This window comes from Trachypithecus francoisi, unplaced genomic scaffold (assembly GCF_009764315.1).
Source record: "Trachypithecus francoisi isolate TF-2019V2 unplaced genomic scaffold, Tfra_2.0 Lachesis_group21, whole genome shotgun sequence".
Taxonomy (NCBI): Eukaryota; Metazoa; Chordata; class Mammalia; order Primates; family Cercopithecidae; genus Trachypithecus; species Trachypithecus francoisi.
The window spans coordinates 25,571,318-25,596,562 of NW_022681467.1; the positions used below are offsets into that span (position 1 = coordinate 25,571,318).

Sequence of the window (25,245 nt, forward strand, 5' to 3'; positions counted from 1 at the left end):
CAAAATGAGGAAGTACTTTTTTGCAAGTTTAAATTCTGTTATGTATGTATGTAAAGATGTGTTTATTATTTATTTATTTATTTATAACCAGACATTGTTGTCATGTAGAAGGATAGAAACTGTTACCATTTTCAGTTCAGCATGAATCAAATCCTGGGCAGCAGTTGACAGAAGTGTATCCACTCCTCCCCTCTTCTTCCACATCATCAATCTTTGGGTAGGAGGTGCAAGTTCCAAAACCATGAGGGTGTCCACAAAGGAAGTAAGCTGTTTATGTATAACTTTGCTACTGAGCTCCTTGACAGGATCTATGAGCAATCTCCTCTTTTTACCTTTCCTTTTCTCAGCAATGTCTAAATATAAGAAATAGGCACAAATGTGATTGGTTATACAGCTTTCTAAAATCATATTGTAGACACTAAACACTTAAGAAATTTCTAAGCCAGGCACAGTGGCTCATGCCTGTAATCCTGGCACTTCAAGAGGCTGAGGTGGGCAGATTGCTTGGGCCCAGGAGTTCAAGACCAGCCTGGGCAACATGGCTAAACCCTATCTCTACAGAAAATACAAAAATTAGCCACAGAATGCACAAAAATGCACCTGTAAACCCAGTTACTCAGGAGGCTGAGATGGGTGGATCCCTTAAGCCTGAGTGGCAGAGGCTGAAGTGAACTGAGACCATACCACTACACTCCAGACTGGGCAACAGAGCAAGACCCTATCTCCGAAAAAGAAAAGAAATTTCTACCACAGTACAACATACAGTGTTGCATTGGAAAGAAAATCCCTTCTCTCCTCTGAAAATTATGCTGAGCAACCAATAGCTGATACATTTTGTCAGGTGTTGCTTGGAAGTGCTTAGAAAGGGATCTACCTGTTAAGTGAGCAACTGAGGAAATGTGGGGAAGAGGGAATTCAACCTATCTGGAGGTTCCTTAAAATGCTTATGTAATAGAATAACTTTCTACAACACTAATTTGTGTTTGTCCAGTGTATTTTTTCCTCTGCCACTGAAATTCATAGACGTTCCAAGCAGGTTCCATAGGATTTCACTCCATCAGGGAATTTTAGCAGGCAGAAAGCAGAAGTTAAGCTTTTCTTTAGTAAAGCTCTAAAAGGGGAGAGAGGGTTAGATTTCTCAGAATGGATAAAGATCCAAGATCAATGGAGCCAAAAGGTACAGGAACCTGCTTGCTGGCTGATGTGCCTCAGTAAAATCCCAGGAACGAGGCAAGATACTGGATAGGTTGGCTATGTGATGATCCCCAAGGCTATGTAAGCTGGAGCACTGAGAACCACAAATTGGTATGGCTGATAACCAGAGGTTCCCTTCCACCTTCCACCTTCTATATCCCTCCCCCAAACTCTGGACTACATGATGGAAAGAAGACAGGGAAGCTACACAGATTGAATTTCCTGCCAGCCTAGTGAGATAGAGGCTCAGTGGTGAACTCAGTTTAAAAAAAAAAAAAAAAAAAAAAAGCTTTACTGTTTGAATGCCTGAGTTTATAAACTGAAATTCACATCAATTATACTACCTACAAACTAGGATGTTTCTAAATGACCTAGTTATATTAGTTAGTTATATTAGTTATATTAGACTAGTAGTTATATTAGACTCATACTTACTGCTTATCCCTAAAACATGATGTTTGAAGTTAAATGCTAGAAGTCATTGTGCCTCTCTTCTGACCCTTTTATTCTGCCTTATATTATATTCACTTGCATGATTATTTATCTTCCTAACTAGATTGTTTTCTAAGCTTCTTAAAAGCAAAATGTGTGTGTCTTCTTTATTCCCATGCCCACCACAGAGTAATGGCTCAATACATTCCTAAACTGAACTTAGTTTAAAATTTTTCAGTTTCCCAAACTGGATACATGGTTTGAACAGGACTGAATATAATGCAAGTGATAGAGAGATACAGGACAAATGAGCCCCAGAGTGGAGCTTAGCCCATCTGGGTTCTTGGCTTTGTCCAGGAAAAGAATTCAAGGGCAAGTCAGAGGTAGAAGAAAACAGCTTTACTGAATAGGCAGTGTTACAGCTCTGGTGGTGTTACAGCTCTAGCATTGTGACTGCTGCTACAGCGCAGGGCTACCCAGTAGGCCCAGACTAGCAGCTCAGGGCAGTTTTGCAGTGATATTTATACCCACTTTTAATTGCATGCAGATTAAGGGGGCCGGTTTACGTGGAGAAGGAGTAGTAATCACTGGGTCATCGCCATGGAAAAGGGTGAGTTCCCGGTGTTGCCATGGCAGCAGTAAATTGACATGGCACACTAGTGGGTGCGTCTGATTGAAAGCTCCCCCCACCCACCTTGTAACTAGTCATCATCTGGTCCGGCGTCCAACCCCCAATTCTAGAGTTGAGTCCCACTTCCTACCTCAAAAGGATCATCTAAAATTTCCTTCACGGTCTTCTCCTCTATTGTATTACAAGTGCTAGTACTAGATTGACTACCTCCTATAATATTTCAGTGATTATTCAAACATCTCAAAGTAAATAAGTTAACAGTGTATTAAAAATTAAAACAAAATGATAAATGCCTCTGACCTGAAATATCAATTGGATCAAGGGTAAATCCTTCCTCTTCAGTTGATAATAATGTTGTTTCATTCATTTTTTCATTTTCAGGTACACATATACACTCTGGGTTATCTGGTTCAACTAATCAACATCCACATAAAAGAAATTGTAAAAATAACAGTTAGGATGCAGGGTAGAGGACTGTGTGAGAATTAAAGAGAAAGATAAACTAACTGAAGATTCATATTACTAACTGGAACATCTGAATTCTTAGAATCATTTATTTAATAGAGTTGAAGAAGCTTACAGATTATATGGTCTGGGACCAATAGTATTCGAGTAAGTCAAGTATCATCATCCCCTTTTGCACATGAGACATCTAAGGGTGGGTTAAAGTCACGCAGATGTGAAAACAGTGTGGCAACCACAGTAAATGACTGATAAAAATTTGACTATATGTCTGCTAAAAAAAATTGTATTCTGTTAAATACTTATCAGTTGACCCATAAAAAACCATAAGTAAAATTTTATTACTTAGCTCTTTGTATTTTCCGTTTCTACTATTGTTTTTAGAAAGCAAATATAACATCAAAAATTGTGGCTAATAAAAAATGGGGCTAATTGTACTTTTAATTCTTAAGAAAAATCAGACTAAAATACCTCAAATCATCTGAAGTACTTCCATATGAATTTCAAGTAGGGAAAATATCCTCAATTTATAATTTCTCTCAAATTGTATGTAGATTATCAAACCATACTAGTTAATAAATTTTCTTACTATGTACCATATACTATTTTAATAATTCAAAAGCACAATAATTTTGGCAGAGCACTCTCATGCTAAACCCAATCCTGGCTAAATACCCTTCAATGTACCTTTCTCAGAATCCAATTTCCTATTTTATACTGTCTACAGTCAGATTAACAGAGTCTGAAGGACATTGTTCTTTGTCTCTCACTATACTGTATTGCTACTTAAATTCAGAAGTTCTGAGGCTTAATTTAAACATTAGTACCCATTACTTTCTCATAAAGGAAAATTTCAACCTACCTGCTAAACTACTGGGAGGCTCAGGAGGCAGGGAAATTTCTCTGTTCAAATGCATGTCTTCTAACATGATATTCCGATCATCTTGCAATAGATTGTCTTGAAAAACACAATGAATACTTTTTCATACAGATGGGAATCTGTCATTTGTTCACTAAACATTTATTAATGTTACTTTATGCATTTCATTGTAAAGGAATAACTAGATTTTTAATGTAAACTAGAGAATTTTTAAAAAGATTTGATAGGAACAGTCAATAAACAATCTTTAAAACATGCATTTCGGCTGGGCGCAGTGGCTCGCTCCTGTAATCCCAGCACTTTGGGAGGCTGAGGCAGGTGGATCACCTGAGGTCAAGAGTTCGAGACCAGCCTGACCAACATGGTGAAACCCTGTCTCTACTAAAAATAGAAAAAAAAGTTAGCTAGGCGTTGTGGTAGGCACCTGTAATCCCAGCTACTCAGGAGGCTGAGGCAGGAAAATCACTTGAACCCACGTGGCGGAGGTTGCAGTGAGCCGAGATGGTGCCATTGCACTCCAGCCTGGGTGACACAGCAAGGCTCCATCTCAATAATAATCACAATCATAATCATAATCATAAATAAAACATGTGCATTTGGACTTCTCAGTTTTTGTCTATCCGATTTCTATGACTATTTTATAATGTGAAATAGTCTATATTAAGAGTAAAAACAGGCCAGGCGCGGTGGCTCACGCCTGTAATCCCAGCACTTTGGTAGGCCCAGGCGGGTGGATCAGGAGGTCAGGAGATCGAGACCATCCTGGCTAACATGGTGAAACCCTGTCTCTACTAAAAATACAAAAAATTAGCCGGGCGTGGTGGCGGGCGCCTGTAGTCCCAGCTACTCGGGAGGTTGAGGCAGGAGAATGACGTGAACCCGGGAAGCGGAGCTTGCAGTGAGCCAAGATCGCGCCACTGTACTCCAGCCTGGGCGACTGAGTGAGACTCCGTCTCAAAAAAAAGAGTAAAACAAATAAAACTGATAAAATAAAGAAGGCAATAAATTGGTAGAAGGCCTTGAGGATAGGTAGAGATATTTGATACAGTAAGTCATGGGGACCCAAGGCACTTAAGCAGATGAATATAAATATAAAATAATAATATAAAATTCTAGAAAAATACCTTAGCTGCCCCACAATGTATGTTAAAGAAAACAATGTTTTCCAGTACATAGTCTAGTATATTTTATAAGGAATATACTAACCTCACTCTCTTCCTTCCAAGAATTAGGAATTTGTAAAAATAAAAACAAGCAGTAGTTCATAACCTCTATAGAAAATATATTTAAACAGATGGCTATTTACTTAGGCCTAGCCTAAATGTTTAAACATGCCATAGACTTTGAAAACTTGTATAAAAAATGTATTGACCTACATAACACAAAAACATATTTGAAATTTTACATTGATATAATAAATCTAATACATTGTAGTAATTTGATTAAAATAAATATTTTATTTCTACATGACCAGATGGCATACCAATCATTTCTCCTGCAGCTCCTTCATCTCCAAACCCATCTCCACTGTCATAGAACAGAGATCTTTCTCCAGTGAGACTTCCAGAACTATGTTCAATTAAAGGACCATTGGAATTCAGTAATATGTTGTCATCAAAGAAGCTATGTCTTCTGAGAATTTCAGATTCCTCCCCTAAATAAATATATATCATTAATACTAATTCATAGAAACACAGAATTTTACAGTTAGAAGGAAATTCAGATATCATCTCGCATAATCCTGTCATCCAACACCTCATTTTACAGATGAAGAGAATGGCTGAAAGACTTACTTGAATTATTCAACTAAAGTCACTCAGTTAATCAGTAGAGACTGGACTTTTAGTCTAATGACCTTTCAAATACAATGGAAAAAAATGCCAAAATATTACATAGACTTTATAGTTGTGATATAATTTAATAACTTCCTAAGGTAAAAGTACTATGGAAAATAATTTCTTCTATTTTAGGTAAGTAAGTTCTGCTTGACCAAGTATATTTCATAGTATTTCAAGGACAATTGCTTGTATTGTTCATGCATAGTGGAGGTTTGGAAAATAAGGAACATATCAGTCACCTTAGGAAATGGAAACACAGGTAAAATATTAAAGAATGGGCTTACAACATTCATTCAATAGAAATCGAATATGCTAGGGGGTAGAGACACAGGTCTGTTAAAAAAAAAAAAAAAAAACCGTCAGCTAACAATAACTGAGTGTTTATAGTATGTATTATATTATGTAACAGAAGATACTAATATAATTCTCATTGCACAGATGAGGAAACACAGGCACAGAAAGGTTTTGTAACTTGCACACAGTCACACTTTAATAAATGACAGAGTCAGGATCTGAATCCAGCTCTGATTCCAAAGCCTACATCCTGACAATCACAACACTACACTGACAGTTCCAGGGGACCAGAAGTCAGCTTTTCACCAGAAATCAGTTATTTCCCTGTCTTGGATTTGAATCTCTAGGTCCAGGAGTCTGAAATCCCAGAGGTCCAAGGTTAGTCTTCTCTTCCCTCTAACAACCCATGTTAGTGTTAGACAGTAAAGAAAATCATGAAGTATTACCCATATTGAAAATTCTTCTATAGACCTAAATCTTCTAGAATGGAAGAGTGGAAAAAAACAACTATCATGACAATGGATTAAAGAATTGCTCAGAAAAAAAGACTAAATTACTTTTTAAAAAACTAAGAATATATTCACATCATCCAGGTACAGCTTGATAGCTCCCAAAGGAAAAGCCAGCGTTGGTCAGAGAATAAGACTTATGAAAACACTATATTCTCAGCACTGAACATCACAAGAATCTCAGATTACACAAAATACATAAAAGAAATAATCATTGCCTTTGATCTTATATTACAATCCAGAATAAGATGGATTAATTTTAAATATTTCTTAGAGGACATTAGGTTTGAAGCAGTTTTTAAAAAAGAGAAAAATCACATATTGGTGAAGATTAAAGGAAGGAATAAGGGAAATAACCATATGATGTTGTCAGTTATATCCCAACTTTACAAATGGGGCAATAAGGCTGAGAGAGGTTAGGCAATCTGCCCAATATCACGCAGCAAATCAATAGAGAAAGTTCAGATTCAAACCCAAATCTGTCCATTTACTAAGAACATGTTCTTCCCACCTTTTAAAATTGTAAAGGAAGATACAGAAATGTGAACAACTAAATTGTACTGGTTGGGTGGCAAGACACTAGACTTGCTAGACTAGAGCAAAAAGTCCACATTAAGAGTAAAATAAATAAAACTGATGAAATAAAGAAGGTGATAAATTGGCAGAGGCCTTGAGTATAGGTAGAGGTATATGATACGGTAAGTCACAGGGACCCATGGCACTTAAGCAGAGGAATGTGATATATCGAAAATGGAATTTAAAGACAATTGCTCTTACAAAGGCATAAAAAATGTGGGAAGAGACTGGAGGAAGATTTGTAGGAGGGTATTGCAATACTCCAGGTCTTTGGTACTGGTGAACTATATCAGTGGCTAAGGAAATAGAAAAAAGATCTGAGACATTTCAGAATTAACGAACAAACAACTCAGCACTAGTATGAAGTTGACAAAAAATATAGTTAAAAGTGATACTGGCTGGGAATGGTGGGTCATGCCTGCAATCCCAGCACTTTGGGAGGCCGAGGAGGGTGTATCACCTGAGGCCAGGAGTTCAAAACCAGCCTGACCAACATGGTAAAACGCTGTCTCTACTAAAAACACAAAAATTAGCTGAGTGTGTTGATGCATGCCTGTAGTCCCAGCTACTCCAGAGGCTGAGGCAGGAGAATCGCTTGAGCCTGGGAGGTGGAGGTTGCAGTGAGCCAAGATAGTGCCACTGCACTCCAGCCTGGGTGATAGAGCGAGACTCCATTAAAAAAGAAGAAAAAAAAAAAAGAGATCCTAAAGTTTCAGGCCCAAATAAGAATAGTAGGGGAATTTGTAAAGAGTGCCTTGGGAGTAGGGAATATGATTACCTCTTTGCCAGTGTGTTCCAATTCTGGGTCTGGGATTATACCCAGTAAGAGATCAGTGCTACTTAAAGTATAATCTGGGGATGGGTACTGGTCCACAAGAAATAAAATACAGGAATAAAAGTACATGTTCACAAAGTTTTGCAGAAATTTGACAGAGTAATTTTATATATATTGACTCTAATAACAAAACTTGAGGCTTGTATTTTGATTTTTAATTTTTTAATTTTTCTAATAATTCATTTTATTGTATTTTACAAAGTAAAATATAATACAGATTGAAAATTGACAAAAATTAGAAAACTGGTCCTTCACCACAGGCTGAGAAACACAGCTACAGATATAGGAAGAGTTATGGAAGCAGAGTGAGGATGAGAAGCTGAGTTTGGAGATGTCACTCAAGCATTACTTTCTTGACTCCCTTCCCCGACCAAGATAGACACAGGCTATCTTTCTCCTATGCTCATTGTTTTGGGCACTATAGGAAATTCAAATATGAACATTACACAGATTCTATCCTCGTGGAGTTTGTAGACCAAGACAAGAGGTGTATAAATATCATAAGACAGGGAGTAGTAGATGCCAGAAAAAAAGAGCAAATACTCTACAGTTAAATTACACCATATTGCTTCCATTTTAAAATACACTAGCCAGGCACAGTAGCTCATGCCTATAGACCCAACACTTTGGGAGGCTGAGGCAGGAGGATTGCTTGAGCCTAGAAATTCAAGACCAGCCTGGGCAACATAGGAAGACCCTGTCTTTACAAAAGAGTTTTAAAAAATTAGCTGAGTGTGGTGGTATGCACTTGCAGTCCCAGCTACTCAGGAGGCTGAGGCGGGAAGATAGTGAGCCCAGGTCAAGGCTGCAGTAAGCCATGATCATGCATTCCAACCTGGGCAATGAGAACAAAACCCTGTGTCAAAAATAAAAAAATTAAAAGTAAAGTACAATCGCCTTGCCCAAACAGAGTTTAACATCTTAAAAATCAGTTTATGTTTCACAATCAATATATACGTTTAGTGTGGTAGCGTTTCCTCTTCCTCACCCCCAGGCTGATTTAAAAGGCATTATTTTACAATTGATATTATCATATACCAGAAGAAATAGATTTTGAAGGCATTTCATACAGCATACATATAAAATCTTGTATGTATGTTGACCATCACAACTGTTTATTTACGTGTCTCTCTCACACCCAGTATCTCCTTGAGGGAAGAAATTGCTTCTTTAAATTTTGGTACCGCCCTGTCTATTGATAGCACTTGATACAGAGTAGGTATTCAGTAAATGGTTATACACTGAGAATAGAAGTATATCCTAAGACTGAGTCTTGGCATTGACATCTATACTAGGAAAAGGCAAGGAAAGATGTATTGGGAATTACATTTATGCATCAAAAGATTCATTCTATAGCTACGTCTACTGGCATTGTTTCAATACACAAATACAAATATAATTGATTATAATTTGTAATTTTGAGTTCTCAAATATTCTCACCAAAGCTCTCAGCTTGGAAAAGTAGATCATTGTCAAAATTTTCTCTAAGAGTGATTTCTTCTGGTCTGCTTTGGTTCTGAGTAAAGCGTTCTGAAACATCAATAGCACTATGGAGAAACAAAAGGTTGAGAAAAACATGAGAACAGAAAACAATGATACTGTAAAAATATCATTGATATAGTGAAGAAACTAGAACAATTTTCATTTTCTCAATAGTATTACTCATAAACACTAGTTTATTATATATACATGTATATAAATAATCTCTAGGCTCCCAAATCCAATGGTCAATTTTCAGTCCCTTATCTTACTTGCACAAACAAACAGCATTTGACTTAGATGTTGACTTTTACTATGGCCTAAATGTTTGTGTCTTCCTCACCTCAAATGCATATGTTGAAATCTAATCTCCAATGCAATGATATTAGGAGGTGGGAGCTGTAGCAGGTAATTAGGTCATGAGGGCAGATTCCCATGAATAAGATTAGTGCCTTTATAAAGAGGCCCCAGAAAGCGGCCTCAATCTTTCTACCATGTGAGAATATGGTGAGAAGGTTGCCATCTATGAATCAGGAAGTAGGCTATCACCAGACGATGAATCTGCTGGCAAGTTTATCTGGAATTTCTCAGTCTCCAGAATGATGATAACTAAATTTCTATTTTTTTTTTTTTTTTTTTTGAGACGGAGTCTAGCTCTGTCACCCAAGCTGGAGTGCAGTGGCGTGATCTCGGCTCACTGCAAGCTCCGCCTTCCCGGGTTTACGCCATTCTCCTGCCTCAGCCTCCCGAGTAGCTGGGACTACAGGCGCCCGCCATCTCGCCCGGCTAGTTTTTTGTATTTTTAGTAGAGATGGGGTTTCACCGTGTAGACCAGGATGGTCTCGATCTCCTGACCTCGTGATCCACCCGTCTCGGCCTCCCAAAGTGCTGGGATTACAGGCTTGAGCCACCGCGCCCGGCCAAATTTCTATTGTTAATAAGACACCCAGTTTATGGTATTTTGTTATAGCAGCCCAAACAGACTAAGACAACTCCCTTCCTCATGGAATACATTCTTCTCTTGGCCTCTGAGATATCACTATTTCTCAATTTTCTTCCTACCTGCTCCTTTTCTGTCCCTAATATCCCAGACTAACTACTGGGAATTACCAAATACTCAGTCCTCAGATCCCTCTCTCTCTCTCTCTTTTTTTTTTTAAAGGTATACTCACTACCTTGGGGATCTCTTAGAGTCCATGGTTGAAGTTCCATCTATACACTCACAACTTGCAAATTTATACATCCACATCAGACCTCTCTCCTGAATTTCAGACCCAGAGAGTCAACTACTTACCTACTCCCTTCGATATTGTCTTAGTCCATTCAGGCCACTATAATAAAATAACTTAGACTGGGTAACTTATAAACAACAGAAATTTATTGCTCACAGTCCTGGAGGATGGGAAGTCCAAGATCAAGGTGCCAGCAGATTTGGTGTCTGGTGAGGGCCTGTTCCTCATAGATGGTGTCTTTTTGCTGTGACCTCACACAGTGGAAGGGACAAGAAAATTCCTGCAGGTCTCTTTTATAAGGGAACTAATCTCACTTATGATGGTGGAGCCCTTATGATCTAATCAATTCTCTTATGACTTAATCACCTCTCTTATGACCTAATCACTTCCAACTCTTTTGTTGTTGTTGTCCTAAAAGGTCATTGTGGCTTCAGAGCCCCACCTCTTAATACCATCACCTTGAAGGTTAGGTTTCAATATATGAATTTTAGAGGAACATATGCATTTAGACCACAACAGATGTGTAACAGTCATCCCAAAACTTATATACAAAACCTAATTTACTTCCTTCTCTCTGCCCCCTTTAAATCTGATTATCCTAATCTTATTAAGTGTTAACTCTGTTCTCATGCCAAACATCATATAGCATCCTTCATTTTCTCTTAAAGCCATATTCAATTCATCAGCAAATTCTCCTGGCTTTGCCTTCCAGATATATCTGTAAGTTGACTGCTACCACCTGAGTGAGATGAAAACTGAGAACTGATCATAGACACTATATTCTCTTATCTGGACTTCTTACTACAATAACTTTCTCACGGGCTCTTTGATTCCTCCCTTTTCTCTTAGAGTAAGTAGCCAGAGAGATGATGTTGAAATCAAGTCAGATCCCGTCACTCGTCTATTCAAAACCTTCCCGTGCTCCCTGGGTAAAATAAAAGTCCCACTGTAGTGTATCACACCCTACATCATCTGTGTCTCCTGCTACCTCTCTGACTTCATCTCCTACCACTCAGCCCCTCCTTTACTCCACTAGAGTCTCACTTGCGTCCTTGCTGGTCCTTGAAACTGTCCAGTGTGTTCTGCTTTAGGGCCTTTCTACTTGCTCTTCCTAGAATATTTTTCCCCCACATTACTGATTTGTTCCTTTACTTCCTTCAGATTTCTGTTCTTACCTTTTCAGAAAAGTCTTTCCTGTCTTACTGTTTATTTATTTCATTTTCTATTTCTCTTCACAATGGTGATCATCTCCTGACATACATTTATTTGTTTGTTTATTATCCACCCCAACTAAAATTTAAGATCCATGAGGCCAGCAGCTATGTTTAATTCACTGCTATCTCCTCAGTGCCTAGAACAGTTTTCAGCATATGGAAGGCACCCAGTGAATATTTACTGAATGAATAGATGAATATACTGTCAATATTGCCAACTATATTCAATCTAATGACATACTTTTGTTGTACTTTGGGATTTTATAACAAATATAAGTATTTATCAATCACATCTGTACTTGTTCAGTTGTTAACTACATTCCATTTGCCTCAATGAAATTTGAATATAAAAACAAAATATCAAGAAAATCAAATCGAAGGAAAATAAATAAAATATTTTACTTCATATTTTGGGTGTCAAAATCATGAAATTCTTCTGGCAATGTGATAGCATTGTAAGATGCTTCAAAATTCTCTTTTGGAAGGTCAACCAGTCCTGAAAAGAATAAAAAATCACACTCAATAAGCAGCAATGCTATATAAAATAAAGAACTCCCAACTAACTCCATATTCTTTTACTGGACTACTGCATATTCTAACTAGTTTTCTTCCATCTACTCCTACCCTTTTGTAGTGCATTATTTACAAAGCAGACAGAGTAATATTTCAAAAAACTAATCAGATTAGATGTCTCTAAAACTTATAATGACTTAGTGACTTCTCCAGTGCATTTAATAAAATCAAAATTTCGAATTGGAGCCTCTGTAGCTCTACAAACCTATCAGGCATCATCTAATGACATTCACCATACTGACCATACTAGCCTTTTTGTTCCCTGAAAGAGTCAAGCATTTTTCCACCTGAAGACCTTTACTCTTGCAGTTTCCTCTGCCTAGAATGTCATTCCCTCAGGGACTTTTTACATGGCTGGGTAGTTCTCATTTTTTAAGTCTGAGCTTAAATTCTATCCTCTCAGAAAGGTTTTTCCCAATTATTTTAACTAAAGCAAACTTCTCTGTTATTTTCTGTTGTAGCACTCTGTTTATTTTCCTTTATAGCACAATTACAATTGACAATTACTGTAATAAGTTTTAAAAATACTTAAATTATTTGATTTCCTCACCTGACTGAAAAGGATCTTATTTATCTTGTTTGTTTGTCTTTGTAACCCAGAGCCTAACATAGTGGTTGGTACAAAGTATGAAATCAATAAATATTTGTGGAATATGTAAAAAAAAAAAAATGAACAAATGAATCATACTTGATATGAATATAAATCTACCTAGAGATTATACGAATATTTTAAATGAAGAAGATTAAAAAAAAATCTGTCAATCCTGATTCAACAAATGTTGATTGAGGGAACGGTATGTGCAAGGCACCGAGACAGATACTATAAGAGATTCAGAAAATAGTTATGACAAAGACCTTGCCTTTAAGAAGCTTGAAGACTAGTGATAGAGGCAAGATCCATACCTAAATAGCCGTAATACAAGGTGGAAAATAAAAATGTCTTCAAAGTGAAACAGATGCTACATAAATTTTGAAGGCATTATATTTATGACATATGTAAATCTCTGGCACTTTGGAATGCTTAGGAATTTTTGATACGTCATAAGTAGCATGCTGCTTGGAGTCTTGAGAATTCTGAAAACAATTACAATTACTGATATTTCTGTTTTGTCAATCATACTATTTCTAATTTCTCTCATAAAAGCAAAAACAGACATGACAAACTAAATGCCCATTAAAAACAGAATATCAGAGTTTCTTATGCAAGTGTAGTGGCTTTAAGTATATGTCTTACATAAACATGCAGGAACATTACAAGTTTTGGAAAGCATAACCTTTTCCTGCAGGCATACAAAAAGAGCAAGGAAATGAATACAATTTATCCTCAACCATGGAAACTTAGATTCATTCAAAACTAAGTTTACATTCACCATACTCCCCTGAAGTATATTAAAAGAGCCCACCCCCAATTAAAATGCAAAAGGGAACCAAGAAGAGTGAGACAAATCAATATTACATGTATACCTGGGCGAAATGTCATCTTCATTTTAAGAAATGCTTCACTGCAATCTGCCAAAAGATATTTTGCCTTCCTGTTATAGATTCGAACAACTCCCAAAAGAAGGTGTCCTGAAGTTCGAAGTGCTATTTTCACCTTTCAATAATTTTTGAAGTATTAGAAGAGTAAAAATTAGGTTCATAAATCCTATTCTTTGAAAGTTACTTACATCGTAAGATTTGGTTCTCTTAAAAAAGCAGTTATTTTGTATTCTTATTTAAAGTAAATCACTTTTTACCTCACCTTGCAAAATGATTTTTTTATTCTTATTTAAGGGAATTAATCTAACATGGTATTTAAGTGAAGTATACTATTATTAGTATTATGAGAGGAATATAAACTCTGTAGTCAGAATTGGGTTCAGGTCTTGGTTCAGTTGCTGAGGCTGTCACTTAACCTTCCTGAACTTCAGTTTAATAAAAATGGCTATAATTTATTTTTTTAAAATTATTAATATTTTGGAGATGGAGTCTCGCTCTGTTACCCAGGCTGCAGTGCAGTGGCGCAATCTCGGCTCACTGCAACCTCCGCCTCCTGGGTTCAAGCAATTATCCTGCCTCAGCTCCGCCTCCTGGGTTCAAGCAATTATCCTGCCTCAGCCTCCCCACAATTTATTACATACTTATTTTATGCCAGGCATTGTCCTAAGAGCTTTTCATACATTAACTTATTTAATTTTGACAACAGCCTCTATTTACAGAAGAAAAAACTGAGACTCAGATATTTTAAGTAGGATGCCCAAAGTAATATAATTATTAAGTGATAAAGCAATAATTAAATATAAATTTGACCAACTCAAAACATGCTAACCACAGTTCACAGAAGCTAAAAGAAGCCGACTTCATAGGGTTGTTGTAAAGATTAAATAGATTTATAGGCATAAAGTCCAGTCCAGTGCCTAACATACCACACTTTCAATTTGTCCTTCTCTAAAGTTGAAAAATACTTAACTTATAACAATATTAAATACTGTAATGCAAATTCTAATCACTGTTTTAGTGTTTTATAATGAACATAGTACTTTACTGTTTATGACATATTTTCACATATTTTTGGATTTATAACCAGTCCTCTTTCTTTCTACCCTCCTCATTTGTTCATTATTTTCTAAGAGATGCTTATTAAGTACCTACTATGTTTACTGTATTTTGTTAGTGAATAAGAAAGGAATACGAATATGAATAAAATATGGCCTTCATCCCTTAGGGTCCAATCTATCTATGATAGATATATGAAAAAGTTAATTACCAACAGAAACCAATACGTTTGTTATAACACTAAATGCTACAAGAATTAAAGACCATTTGACAAGTAAAACTTCCTCGAAAATGTATTTCATGATATAAGTGTATCTTAATGCCTTTCCTCCTCCAAAGTCATGGTAAATACAAGCTATCATTTTAATCAGCAACATACCTTGGGTGAAAGAATTTTTTCAATGGTTATCTCTAGATTACATTCAAATACATGGGCCTTTGTGAGTTTCTTCTCCCAGTGAGCTGCAAGCCATATTTTGGCCAATGGCCCTCGTTTACTCATAAGCACATGTGTGTAGAACATGTTGCCTGTATTCCTTACTTGTATTTAACAAACTAGAGAGAACACAAAAAGATATTTAAAATTTTATTACAAAAACTTTTTATTGCTATTTTATAAGAAAAATATTCATTAATTCTACAAAATAACATTCAGATTGTGTTCTAATCGAATTATTCAATACAAGTTATTCTCTTGTAAATAAGATAAATTTATTTAGAATGTAAAATTATAACCTAATGACAAAGCTGTAGTAAATTGTGAACTACACCTCTACATCTGCCTTAAATGCATCCTGATTAATGATTTATTCTTACACTTCAGTTATTTTATCCAAAAAAGGATTTGAGTTCTCTTCTGACTAACATGGTCAAATAAATAAAGGAGGAAGACTGAAAATATAAGATATGGAAATAGGAAAGAAACAAGAGTAGGAAAACGCAGACAAAACCAAGAAAAGCTAATACAGGGCATGTCTTTTCTAAAACTTAAGAATTTAAGAAGTGTTGGATTATTGATTGATATGCAGGTGTTGGAATTTCATTGCCCTTTTCAAGATGCTCTGGTTTATTCAACAATATTTTAATTTTTGAAGTTAAAATCATGGAATTCCAAAAAGTGGAGTGGAGTTTCCATTCCATAAAGTGGAAAAATGAAGAAAACAAGAAACTATAGGAAAATAATTAGAAGGCAAGGGAAGAAACAAGAATCAAATTTAAATGTTTTGAAATAAGAACAATAAAAGAAAATCTTCACTTAAAGAGAAGGAATTAATGCACATTTTTACAAACTGTACTATTCTTGGTAACACCGTAGGGCTCTATTACTAAGCTAAAGATGAGAAGGGATCTTATAGCACTTTGGTTGACTTCTAGGAAAAATCAAATTATTGCTTACATATAAAGTAAATTTACACTGCCACAATGGAAGCTTCTTTTTGCTTCTTTTCTACTTATTTCTACTTAAGAGAAAACTGAGCCAAGACAAACACAAAGTTGGCCACAGAATTAAAAACTTAGGTAAACTTCGATCAGTGTCCATTTGTACCGCAAGAATTCAATCATTATGCCCCAACTAAAGGTGACGCAATCCGCCAAACCATGTTCCCCTACGGGGCAGCTGGAAATTTTAATGTATATGGCTTGTGCCTTGCATTGGTTCCACTGCTTTCCTTTTTAGTCTGTGTTTCGCTATCTCTGAATAAATTCCTATTTATCTTTTTAAATTGCTCCCAGTGGTGTGAGGTACTTTTAAAATGTACTTTTTGGCCTGGTGCAGTGGCTCACGCCTGTAATCCCAACATTTTGGGAGGCTGAGGTGGGCGGGTCACTTTGATGCCAGGAATTGGAGACCAGCCTGGCCAACATGGTGAAACCCTGTCTCTACTAAAAATACAAAAAGTAGCCAGGCACGGTGGCGGGCATTGTAATCCCAGCTACTTGGGAGGCTGAGGTAGGAGAATCGCTTGAACCCGGGAGACGAGGCTGCAGCGAGCTGAGATCGCACTACTGCACTCCAGCCTGGGCGACAGAGGGAGACTCCTCAAAAAAATAAAATGTACTTTTTAAGTGATGGACTTCTTTAAAAAAAAAAAGCAGAAACCACAAATCCTGCGATTTACTATTCCTGAGACATTGATTTTCCCGAACACATATTACCTACCCTTTTTCCCCTCGCCACAAAATATGCACACAAACTCCCCCCCACCCCATTCCCCCACCACGTCCTGGAGGCTATTTCTATCTCTAGATTGAACTGACTTCGTGCAAAGTGAAGCTAACGGGATGGGGCCAATCCGTGGGAACCTGTCCCTGAAGGGCAGAGTGGCGGCTGTGGCGGGGAGGGAGGGAGGAAGGGGCCGGAAGGAGACCAGGCGAGGACCCTGGGAGAGGGGAGTCGGGGGAGAGGAGAGTGGGGAGAGCCAGAGAGGGCGAGACCCTTCGGGGGGTGAGGGAGGGGAAAGCAAAGTGCTGGGCTGGGAGGAGCTGACGGCCACCCTCAGGGGCAGGGGGACGCCAAAGGCTCCTCCACAGACGACTCCTCAGAATGCAGGGCCGGGTGCTCACAGAGGGAAATTGAGGCCACAGCGCCCATTTTCTTCCGCGTGCGGGCGAGGAGACCCCGCGTCGCGCGCCCAGCCCCAGCTGGGCTGCGGACGACGACCTTTCTTCCTCAGGCCGGACCCTCCCGGCTTGGCGCCGCGAGCTAACGGGACGGTGAGGCGCCGGGGCCGGGTGCGTGTGGGGATGTGGGTGGTGGCGTCTCCCATCTCCCAGCCCGCCTACAGCCCTCGGGGTCCGGCCGGCCTCTCAGGCTGCGCCCTACTTTCAAAGCCTGGTCTGAGGGGTGGCGCGTCAGAGCACGGGGCTGCGAGCAGTGGCCAGGTCAGCGTTTCGGGTCCGCGGCTCCGGGTTCTTGGCGCCGCTGGGCGTCTGCAATGCGCGGCAGGCGCGGGGCGGGGAGTGGAGAAGGCGGGGCAATGGGCGACGGGTGGGACTGACAGGGGATGGGGCGGGGCAGTGGGCGAGGGGCGGGGCATGCGGGGGATGGAGAGGGACGTACAGGGCGTGTGGAGGGGCGGGGAGGGCGCGAATGGAGGGGCTGGGCGGGGCAGCGGCTGAGGGACGGGCGGCAGGGGGCGGGGAGGGGAGGCAGGGGGCGGGGAGGGGAGGCAGGGGGCGGGGAGGGGAGGCAGGGGGCGGGGAGGGGCGGGACTGAGGGACTGGGCGCCCGGCTGCGGCAGCTGGGGGCTAGGACAGAGTTAGGGCAGTGCGCTAGACTGGAGTGGACCGGGACTGAGAGGGACGAGGGCGTGGGGCGTTGGTGGGGACAGTGGACGGGGCAGGAGGGATAGAGGCAGACAGTGAGCAAGGCGCACCGGTCCTAGCGCGCAGTCTCCGGCTTTGTCCTGGCGCTCGGACCCGAGACACCTGTGCAGGGGCATGACAGGGACGCGGCCTGGGCCCCGTAGTCCTGTTGTGAAAGGTGATCCTTCTGGCTGATCTCTGAACATCCCTGATGCAGTCCAGTCTGTTCTCTTCCACTTACTAGCTGGAGGTCACTGGAGAAATTCTTTAATCCCTTGAACCTCAGATTTTCTCATCTGTAAAGTGAAAATAATAAAAATACTTGTGCCGTAGGGTATTGTAAGAAATAAATAAAATGAATCATGTAAAGAGCCAAGCAATAATAAGTGCTCTACAAATATTAGCTATTATTATTATTAAAAAGATTATTCACATTGACCTGCCCTTTGGGGACAGCAAATATTTTCCAGCCTGGAATATCAGTTCTCAGTAGCCAAAGCCAAGTGCTAGAACCTGAGAAAAATCCTGCAAGAGTATCAGGATGCAAAGCTGGTTTCCTCTCTTGAGTTTGATAGTAAATGCTAATAAATCTTGGAGCGGCAATGCCATCCAATATAAGGTTATTGACAAGGTTCAGGCTCCTGGCTGGGCATTTTCATGGGTTTTCTCATTTACTTTTCAAACAATCTCACAAGGCAGTTATTGGTTTTCCCTCTTTTGAATAAGGAAAGAGCTGGGGGGAAAAATAGCAACCTGTCTAGGGTCACGTGGTTGGGAATTGTAGAGACAGGATTCAAATTGAAGTTTAGCTCCCAATTTCTGACCTCAGGAAATGGGGTCACGGCAACCATTCAAGAGGATGTCTGGGAGACACCCTTGGTGCCACCCTCATGTCTACTTTAATGCCAACCCATCAGCAAGCCCATCACTCCACCTTCAAATATGACTTTAATCTATCCCTTCTCAAGATCTCCACCCACTCCACCCTAGTCTAAGCCACCTCTCTCCTGGAAAAGCTCCAACCTCCTGATCGGTCTCCTTCCTGTCACTCGCCTCCCTAAAGATCATTCTCTACACCAGGGGTTCCCAACCCCGGGTGGGAACAGGGCCGCATAGCAGGAGGTGAGCAGCGGGCGAGCGAACCTCACCGCCTGAGCTTCGCCTCCTGTCACATCAGCCTAGGCATTAGATTCTCACAGGAGCGCGAAACCTATTGTGAACTGCGCATGCGAGGGATCTAGGTTGCGCGCTCCTCACGAGACTCTCATGACCCCCCGCCCACCCAGCTTGTGGAATAATTGTCTTTCACAGAACTGGTCCCTGATGCCAAAAAGGTTGGAGACCGCTGCTCCACACTGACGCCAGACGGGTCTTTGAAAAATATAGATCATGGACGGGTGTGGTGGCTCACGCCTGTAATCCCAGCACTTTCGGAGACCAAGGCAGGCGGATCACCTGAGGCCAGGAGTTCCAGACAAGCCTGGCCAACATGGCGAAACCCCGTCTTACCACTAAAAATACGAAAATTAGCCGGGAGTGGTGATGGGTGCGTGTAATCCCAGCTACTCGGGAGGTTGAGGCAGGAAAATCACTTGAACCGGGGAAGCAGAGATTGCAGTGAGCGGAGTATGGGTCACTGCACTCCAGCCTGGACAACAGAGAGACTGTCTCAAAATATAGATCAAATCCTATTAAGAGCTGTAGGGTCCAGCCCTACTTGACTTAGCGGGTATTCTCCCCGTGTGCGGAGGCAAGAGATTGTAATAAATAAAGACACAAGACAAAGACATAAAGAGAAAACAGTTGGGCCTGGGGGACCACTGCCATCAAGATGCAGAGACCGGTAGTGGCCCCGAACGGCTGAGCTCGCTGATTTTTATTGCATACAAGACAAGGGGGCAGGGTAACAAGGGTGAATTTTCTAAGTGATTGACAAGGTGAAGCAAGTCACCTGATTACAGGATAGGGGGCCCTTCCCTTTTAGGTAGCAGGAAGCAGAGAGAGAAGGCAGCATACATCAGCGTTTTCTTTTCTGCACTTATAAGAAAGATCAAAGACTTTAAGACTTTTACTATTTCTTCTACCACTATCTACTGTGAACTTCAAAGAGGAACCAGGAGTGCGGGAGGAGCATGAAAGTGGACAAGGAGCGTGACCATTGAAGCACTGCACCACAGGGAGGGGTTTAGGCCTTGGGATGACTATGGGCAGACCTGGATAATATCCAGCCTTCCACAAGAAGCTGATGGAGCAGAGTGTTCCCTGACTCCTCCAAGGAAAGGAGACACCCTTTCGCAGTCTGCTAAGTAAGGGGTGCCTTCCCAGACACTGGCACTACTGCTTGACCAAGGAGCCCTCAAGCGGCCCTTATGCAGGTGGGACAGAAGGCTCACCTCTTGCCTTCTAGGTCACTTCTCACAATGTCCCTTCAGCACCTGTTCCTATACCCGCCGGTTATTCCTAGGTTATATTAGTAATGCAACAAAGAGTAATATTAAAAGCTAATGATTAATAATGTTTATAATAATGATTGGTAATGGTTTATGATCATCTCTGTCTAATTTGTATTATGACTATTCTTATTCTAACTATTTTCTTTATTATACTGAAACAGTTTGTGCCTTCAGTCTCTTGCCTCGGCGCCTAGGTAATCCTCCACCCACAACCAGCAGGTTTCCCTTTTAAAGCGTTTTAAGCCTTCCTGTTGTTCTTAGAAAAAAACTCAAACTTCCTCCTAATAACTACAAGGCCCTACATGGTCTCCCTCTTACTTGTAATTCTGGCTTCATTTCATGTGGGTGGATTTACCTTAACAATTAGGAATCTTCAGTTTCAGGACGCTCACTTGCAAGGCCTCCTCCAAAGCCCTGGGAGAAGCATAGCAGTGTTTTCACATGGGCGTGTGTTTTTGTAAAGTTTTCGAAAATAAGATATTTTATCACAATCTTTGAAGATGAATGTCTCTTTCCACTTTAACTCTCTCTCTGTCACACTGTGTGGGTGGCAATGAAGTAGCTGAAGGGTGCGGCTGAGGCAGAGCTGAGTTACATGTACACTTAATACAGGTTCAGAGGGATCTATTTATGTGGTCTACAGTCACTTTGATCTATAGTCAAGTCATTGCTATCTATCTTAGTTAGGAATGGCTTCCAGGAACACATCTACGGCCCACCATACTGACTCATCCTGCACTGTGACACGAAGGTACAGGGCCATACATCGTTTTAAAGCATAGCATCAGGAGTACGTATGTATTGGATAAGAAACAAAATTTGAAACAGACAGAGTCAGAAACTAGTCTGTCGAGAATTCTTCCAATCATCAGACATATTAAGCTATTAGCAGAGGATTTGGTTCTCATCAAAGCCCAGTTAAAGCAGAAGTTCTTTCCTGTCTGTCTACCTGAAATCTATCTGACAACACAACATATGCAATTATAAATGCACTGCACATTTTTTCTTCCTTTCTAATAGGAATTGCGCAAGCTAGAAGATATCAGAGTCTCATTTATGTTCATAGAGCACAAACAAGCGACAGTGCTGTAAACAGCTAGTACATGCATGTGGGAAGCTGCATGTTTATGATCTCATTGTATTGGCTCATGTCTTCTTTGGCCATCTCTGCCTTCGCGATGTCAGGTGCTCACAGATGAACTAGCCTGCAGATCATAACAAAAGTAGTGATTCATTAAGAGAAATAGATACATTTCAAATCAAAGTGTCAGGGAAACAGGAGCATAGGAGAGCCAGGGTCACACCATTTTAAAATTGACTCTATCGTAAAACTAGCAAGACCCATTCCTGGCCAGTTATGACCCATGTGCATAAGATATTTACAGTTGAGAAAACAAAGACACCTGCAAGGACATACTCCTACAACAACAGAAAGTCCAGATGTCCCAGTATCCATAACAATATGTGCTTTCAAGATAATTATAGTCATCTTGATGAATATTTTTGATTGTAGTCATTTTGATGGATGTATACACTAAAATGCCAAGGATAACTTTCTTTAAATCAACAAAGTACTAAATTTTGTCATGCTGTTAGTCCACCCACATGCAGACATATCTTAATCTTTATATAGATACATGCCCTCTATAAGAAAAACTTAAAGATGAGGTATTTCTCCTCTTGCTTTCTGAGGACGCCCTACTCTATAACTGAGTAGCTTTCACTAAAACTACTTCTTCTCAGTGCCCTCTGCGACTCTCCTTGAATTTCTTCCTGTGCGAGATCCAAGAACTCTCTCAGGGTCTGGATCAAGACCCCCTTTTCCGGCAACAAAAGTAATTAATAGACTTAGATTGTTTGGTATCTAAGTAATTAAAAGGAGTGAATCATAGAAATACATTGGGAAAGTTTTAATTTCTCAATTATTTAACATGAACTACTGACATACAGGAAGAAAATGTAGAACTCCTAATACACCCCTACAATAGGGACAGCAACAATAAATTGGATAACGTACCATCCCCTCAAATACTATTTAAAATTAGTCACTTTACAAGAAGGCTTACAGCTCATATATAAAAGGAACGTAGAGGTTTCCCCAAAATTGACAAGAATCCCAAAAATATACATGGCATTTTTACAACGTTTAAATTGTTTAAAGTACCACACAAAAAAATTAATCTTGTAGAGGACAGACTGAATTATTTCCACAGTCTCTTTGAAGAAAATAAAATAACAAAATTGTTTTCATCACTAGATGATCAAAGAAGGCACAGAAAAAAGTAGAGAAAAATTATTATAGAGCCATATCATGCAGCTAATATTGTCCTATTTTCCTAGATTTTATGTTTTGTGGTTTTTGCCAGCTAAAGTTTATTTCATCTCTCATTATTAAAAAAAATCTCTTTCTAGCCTAATTCTGTATTTCTGACTTTGCATTCTTTCTCTTAGAGTATGTGATTGATACTCTCAGGCCCCACAAAGCTGGACTTGCTCCATCCTGTTCCCCCGGCTTCCTGGGTTCCAGCCATATTAGATACCCTGTGTGCCCATTGCTTGTGAAAGTGCTGCACACAGGAGTGCCAGAAACATGTTTGTAAATGAATGAATGAACGACTCAAAAACTGGAATGCGGACTATTAACCACACGAAAACATAAATTTTGTCTGTTTTATTTGTTGCGACATTCCCACATCCAGAACAGTGCCTGACACACAGCAGGTGCACATTAAGTATTTTTTAAAATGAATCCAAGCCTGATCAACTGCAGACAATGTTTCTTTCCATTCTCTCCAGTTATTCCCAGTTTGTTACAACGCATTTTCCAACATCCTCTCCACGGCTCTGAGAGGTGTCATTTTAATTTTAGAGTTAAGGATAAGTGGAGGATCAGAAAAGGAGGCCCCAGATCACTCTGTCCGTGGCAGAGCTAAAGTTCAAACGCAGATATCTGGGACCAGCAAGCCTCTTGGTCCATGGTCCTCCCAATAGGATGCCCCACAATGGGAAAGCTGATAGGGAGCCAGGCTCGCAACCCGGAACGGGCTGATTCACAGAAGACTTGCTCTGTATGGACACTAGATGGCGCCCACACACAGCGTAATTACCCTAGTCTTCGCTGGCGCACGTGCGAAATCTAAACACATTTGTCGGAAGCTCAAGTTTGAAACTTCAGTTTCATCTGTTTGCAATTGTCCTGCTTTTGCTTCCTTGGGTCACAATTTTCTCCGCTGTCAAATGGAAATATTAACACGTACTCACTGGTCAGGTCTGTTACAATGCCTGTGCATTGTAGGTGTTCAACAAAGATAAACTCTTCTGACAGCCACCAAGGTAATCTGCAGCTATGTGAGATTCTGCTTAGCCCTGCACATTGGCCAGAGAATGCTTTCCAGAAGCAATGAGAGGGAAATTCCCTTTTGTTGATCACCTACTGTGGTAAACTGAAAAATGGCCTCCACGTCCTAATCCTTATATGTTACCTTAGATGGAAAGAAAGGCAGGTGAAAGTCTTTAGAGATGTGATTAAGAATCTTGACATGCAGAGATTATCCGGTGTTATCCAGGTGCCCTAAATACAATTATGTGATTCCTTATAAGAGGTAGATTGAGGGAGATTTAACACTCACAGAGCAAAAGGCTATAAGAAGACAGAGACAGAAACTGAAGTTATGCAGCCTAAGTCAAGGACTACCAGCAGCCACGAGAAACGGGAAGAGGTGAGGAAGGAATTCTCTGTTAGAGTCAGCAGGGAGTACAGTCTGACCAACACCTTGATTTTGGTCCAGTGAAACTGACCTCAGCCCAGTGAAATAGGAGCTGTCCCCATGACCTGGGGAGGGTTTGGGCAAAACAAAACAGAATGGCAGACAGGACAGAACTGGGGCTCAAGATACGCTGGGAGCAGGGATGGGTGTGCATTATTGGGGTCGCCAGATTCTGTGTCTGCTTACTTACTAGAGAGATAACAGAGGTATTGTTCTAGAGTTGCCTTCACACACATTAGAGATTGTCTTGCACCAGACCCTGCCAGAAGGAGGGAGTAGGGATCCTATGAACCTGACATCACTGCTTCTTCTCTTCATGGCACCCCTCCCCTACTATGACTGATCAGAAGAGCAACATCATATCATAGTAAGAGCTCTGCTTAGACAGGAGATAGACCTGAGATTCAGTACCACTACTGCCATTTACTCATTGTGCTTTTTCTTGGGCAACGTAGCTCAACTGAACTTCAGTTCTTTCATCCATAAAATCGAGTTTTAATATCATCCTTGCAGAGATGTTGAGTGTGTTTTGTGCAATAAGATCTTTACAGTGCCTTGTGTGGTGCTGGTAGTTAGGGCAGATGATTAATAATGACGATGAATAGCTTACATGACACATAGTTGTTAGATGACAAGCACTGTTGTGTTTTCCATGTATTAACTCATTTATTCCTCACAAAAACTCCAGGAGATAGGCAATACTATTATCCCCATTCTACAGATGATAAAACCAAGGCATAGAGAGTTTAATGACTTGCCCAAGGGCACACAATCAGTATATTGTAGAGCTGGGATTTGAACACAGGCAATGAGGCTCCAGGCTGTATTTACAATCACTAAACTATCCTGACTTTAAAAATGGTAGCTATCGGACAGGCGCAGTGGCTCACGCCTGTAATCCCAGCACTTTGGGAGGCCAAGGCGGACAGATCACCTGAAGTCAGGAATTTGAGACCAGTCTGACCAACACGGAGAAACCCTGTCTCTACCAAAAATACAATATTAGCTGGGCGTGGTGGCGCATGCCTGTAATTT

The 25,245-nt window shown here is 40.2% G+C and overlaps 1 protein-coding gene across 2 annotated transcripts in view; it reads right to left on the minus strand.

The window, feature by feature from the left end:
• Positions 1-17,602, minus strand: part of RAD21L1 (RAD21 cohesin complex component like 1) — a 28,845-nt gene extending 11,243 nt beyond the window's left edge. For both annotated transcript variants that reach the window (XM_033185957.1, XM_033185956.1), the window contains exons 1-9: positions 17,509-17,602; positions 15,064-15,239; positions 13,614-13,743; positions 11,979-12,072; positions 9,092-9,198; positions 5,083-5,253; positions 3,582-3,677; positions 2,558-2,671; positions 127-353 (exon numbers count right to left, since the gene is read on the minus strand). In XM_033185957.1, the coding sequence (XP_033041848.1) occupies positions 127-353; positions 2,558-2,671; positions 3,582-3,677; positions 5,083-5,253; positions 9,092-9,198; positions 11,979-12,072; positions 13,614-13,743; positions 15,064-15,207 (1,083 nt within the window). In that variant the 5' untranslated portion in view covers positions 15,208-15,239; positions 17,509-17,602. The remainder of the gene's footprint in view (positions 1-126; positions 354-2,557; positions 2,672-3,581; positions 3,678-5,082; positions 5,254-9,091; positions 9,199-11,978; positions 12,073-13,613; positions 13,744-15,063; positions 15,240-17,508) is intronic.
• Positions 17,603-25,245: the final 7,643 nt, after the last annotated feature.